General features: G+C 36.6%; 1 protein-coding gene across 1 annotated transcript; it reads left to right on the top strand.

Moving 5' to 3' along the window:
* Positions 1-1,568: 1,568 nt before the first annotated feature.
* On the top strand, positions 1,569-2,891 carry LOC147700768 (olfactory receptor 5V1-like). Its single transcript, XM_086928475.1, has one exon. It carries the CDS (start codon positions 1,569-1,571, stop codon positions 2,499-2,501), a length of 933 nt encoding a protein of 310 aa, XP_086784601.1. The 3' UTR covers positions 2,502-2,891.
* The last annotated feature ends 1,383 nt before the right edge of the window (positions 2,892-4,274 follow it).

Here is a 4,274-nt window from a genome sequence, read left to right as displayed (position 1 = left end):
CATGCAGTGCACTTTACAAGGCACTGACACATAAATCAAATAGGCCAATCATGGAAACACCAATCCAAAGCACATTGTACCCAAGAGCACTTGCACTTTACCACTGATCAGCAAATACTAAGTCAGCACACAAACAGTCAAAAGCGGGAGGTCAGAAAAAAAAACTCAGGGGAAACACGCCAAAGGATGCCAAGTCTAACAAGTACCATAACAGGTAATTAATAAAAAATGCAACATAATAAACACCCCACTCCAATTTATAAAAATGTAGAAAAATTTAACAAGCAAGATGACTCAACAAGGAAAAACATCCAATGAGAGAACCAGGGATATGAATTGTAAAACATTCAAGTGGAAAACGTGCCAAGAAGAGCAGGCCAACAATTTTAGTTAATGGTCACAGTAGACTCGAAACTAGATGTGATTTGAGGCCAACAGCAAGGGAGCTCTAACCAGACACACCAAGTATATTACACCGAAATACTCAGATCTGATAAGAAAATTCAAAATGCAAATCAGATATTAGCCAATTTCTACATATTGTAAGGGTTACAGCACATACAATTGGCACAGTATCAGTAATAAAGTCCAGTAAACAAATCGGGATAACCAGGCAATGAGGGGAATTTTCTTACAAATAAATGAAACAACATTCTCAAAGTGTGCACAAAAGTCCTTTTATGGCTCATTAACAAAATAGAAAACTGCTTCTATGCACACCACGTTTTATAGATATAACACAGATCCTCATTTCATGAATACGACTGGTGGCACATTTGCACTAGAGTATAAGTTCATTGTTAGACGTTAATGTTTTGCTTAAAAAATGTACAGAAACCCCTCTTTAAGGCCATACATCTTTAGCTAGATAAAGCAAGATAAGAGTGTAAAAAGAAGAAATCATGGCTGCAGTTTTCAGCATTTGCACAGCAAGTAAACTGGTTAACTGGATTAAGGACACCATTATATATTATTAATAGACCCAAAGACGTGACATACTCCTCCATTTGAACTGCATAGCCCAAAAATGCAAAAAAAGTATTATTTGCTTATTCAATGTGAGGGACAGCTTCACAATTACATACCAATACAAGAAACAATCAGAGAGGGTTTGAATTAATCTAGAGGCTAACAATAAAGACATCTGTCTTGACCTTCCCTTCATAGAGTAGTCCATCATAAATTTAGGCCATGCCCCCTCGGCACAGGAACAGAAGCAAAACAGACATTCTTTGGCTTTTGGATTTCATCTATGAGATGGAGCATGACTCCTAAGTTTCTTACCTATGAGATTTAGCTTGAGCCTTAAGAGATTCATCTGTGAGATAAAGCATGACCCCTGAGTTTCCCTTTAGTATGGTGCAAAATACATCCTGTATTTCATCTATAAGATAAAACATGTTATGTACAATTCTGTCTCCACATTCCTTGATTGATTTAAATTCTTTTTTAAACTTATTTTTGACACTATGCATGTGTAGGATAACCCTTTGCAGAGTATTCAACTGTACTAATTTTATGTATTTGTTTTCAGGTGTTTATCAAAAGCAAACTGTGACCTTTCATAAATGAAAGAAGAAAATCTGAGCATAGAGGAACAGGAAGTATTCGTGATTGTTGGATTTTCTGATTTCCCACATTTGCAAATTTTGCTTTTTGTTACATTTATTCTGATTTACTTGGTAACTTTAATGGGGAACCTGCTTATTATGACAACAATATACTCAAACCTACATCTACACACACCAATGTATTTCTTCATCACCAATCTGTCTCTCATTGAAATCACTTACAGCTCAATCATCTTTCTACCAATGCTATCCCATTTCTTTCTAGTCGAAAACCGCGTGTCACTCACTGAGTGTCTCCTTCAGATGCATTTCTTCATGGTTATGGTGTCCATAGAAATCCTTCTTCTGACAGTGATGGCCTACGACCGGTATGTGGCCATTTGCAATCCCTTACGATACATCAGAATAATGAACATGGCTGTATGTTTTCTGATGGCTGTTGGATGCTGGGTTTTTGGTCTCATAATCCCAGCTGCACATACAGTATTACTGTCTACATACTCCTTCTGCGAGTCCCACATAATCAACCACTTCTTTTGTGATGTGACAGCCTTGATGAAGATATCTTGTAGCAACTCTAAAACTTTTGAAGTCTTAACCTACACAGTTGGTTCAATTGTCGGAATACTGTCATTTGTTCTAGTAACCATATCATACATCAATATTGTCTCTTCAATTTTGAAAATCAAATCAGTAGGCGGGAGGCACAAAGCCTTCTCTACATGTGCCTCCCACCTTACTATTATTATTTTATTCTACGGATCTGTCTGCTCTACATACATGCGTCCAACCTCAACGTATTCAGTGAAAGACAACAAAATAATGTCCTTATCATACATTGCTGTTGCTCCGTTGTGCAACCCTATTATTTATAGTCTAAAAAACAAAGAATTTATTAATGCCCTGCGGAAGACAAAGAGTGAATCCTGACCAACATGTAAAAATCTTGTCTTATTTTTAATGTTGAAAAACATACATCTCTGGTGGAGAATCCACCGGTCAAGATTGCCTTTTCAAGGCTGTTGCCATATACCTGAATCAGATATTTAGAATCTGTAGACAAAAGGATAGTTACTCATATAATCAATTGTCTCTTGACCAATAGGATATAATCTTTAAGACCGAGTAGGATTAATCAGTAGGAGGTTATGCTACCTGCACCTTTATATTACAGTGAATATAACATTTTCATCCAGATGAAGGCTGTAAATAATCAAGACTGATGCTCCAAGTTATTGATCCAATTATTGTTTAAGCTCCCCAGCTTTCGATTTCTGTGTTTGGAGTAGGCCAATAAATGTTTGTATTTTTCAGAGTTTATATTAGACTTCTCGATCACAATTGAATTGACAACTGCAGGACTATAAGTAGATCCTCTGTCATTGCTGTATATCTTAGCGGTACATGATAATAAACTCGAGGACAAATCTTCAAGTCCTAAATGCCAGGAAACCAACCTTCCAAATATGTTTTGCTTCTGAACCCAGGCTTTGGTTATTTGATTAAACCATGTCAAAGTGATAGGGCATGTAAATGTGAATTCCTCATTAAATATGCATATCCAACATCATGAGAAAAAATCAAGTAAATAGGAGCAGCTATCAACTCGATGGTTGGGAACATCGAGTCCTGGCGAATGACACGATGATGACATAACAGTCTTTGTCAGAAACAAAACCAAAAATGCCAGATGCCGTTTCTGATCTTAAATATGTATTGGGGAGCAACGTAAACATAGGTACAATTGATAAGTTGGAGATGGTCTCAGTATTATCTTCACTTTTCGGTTTTGTAAGGAAAAAAGTAAATTTACGTATCTTGAAAAATTGATAGAAATTAACTTTTTAATACAACTCTGATAATATTCCATGTTCAGGAAAGTCATTTGTAGGGATAATTGCCTTAGTCTATGTACTGGTAGACTGCCACTAGGCATGATCACATGTAGCTTGGTACCTTTAAAGACTGTAATTAAGCAAGCAGTTGAGTAAGGCAAATGTGTCTATTCTTTAAGATGAGAAAACCATAATATATTCTTTATATGGCTGGAGAAATCACCCACGTCTAAATCTTAGACAGACTGCTGCCTGGTTTATATCTGCAATAGAGGAAACAACAGGCCCAGCAGGATTTAGGATGGCCAGGATTGTTTAGCCAAAAGTAGGAAGAATGGGAGTAACTGCCAGTTTAGCTGTTGACCTGTTAGCCAACTCTGAAAAGTACTAAATGTAAACCTGGTGAAGGTTTGTGACTACCTAATACCACTTTAAATCTGAAGCAGATACTGCTACCATTTGAGAATATGAAATATAAATATATCAGGCAAGACTAAAAAAATGAGAAGCTATAAAATGTCTAAGTAATGAGTGTGAAGATACATGTTGAAATCCGGCATTAAGCCAAAGGGTTTGGGGTTATGGATGAGGACAAAGGGGCTTTTACTCAAGGTATTTTAATTATAACTTAATTAATACAGTTTGCCCATTGAAATGACTTCAAGTAGAGCAGAGTTGAAGATAAAATAAGTAGTTTATTTACAGTAACAACCCCAGGGAGATCCAAGACCAACACATCCAGTGACTGCTCATCTGTGTACTGCCCCCTGGATTCCACACTCTGGAATCCAGTGAGCACAGAGACCATGGAACATTGCATCATCACAAGGATATAACATATCTCCCTTTCTATAAAAACAATAAAATA

This window comes from Lissotriton vulgaris, chromosome 7 (assembly GCF_964263255.1).
Source record: "Lissotriton vulgaris chromosome 7, aLisVul1.2, whole genome shotgun sequence".
NCBI lineage: Eukaryota > Metazoa > Chordata > Amphibia > Caudata > Salamandridae > Lissotriton > Lissotriton vulgaris.
The sequence above is the reverse complement of the archived record's forward strand: the minus strand, read 5'-3'. Positions and strand labels throughout refer to the sequence as shown.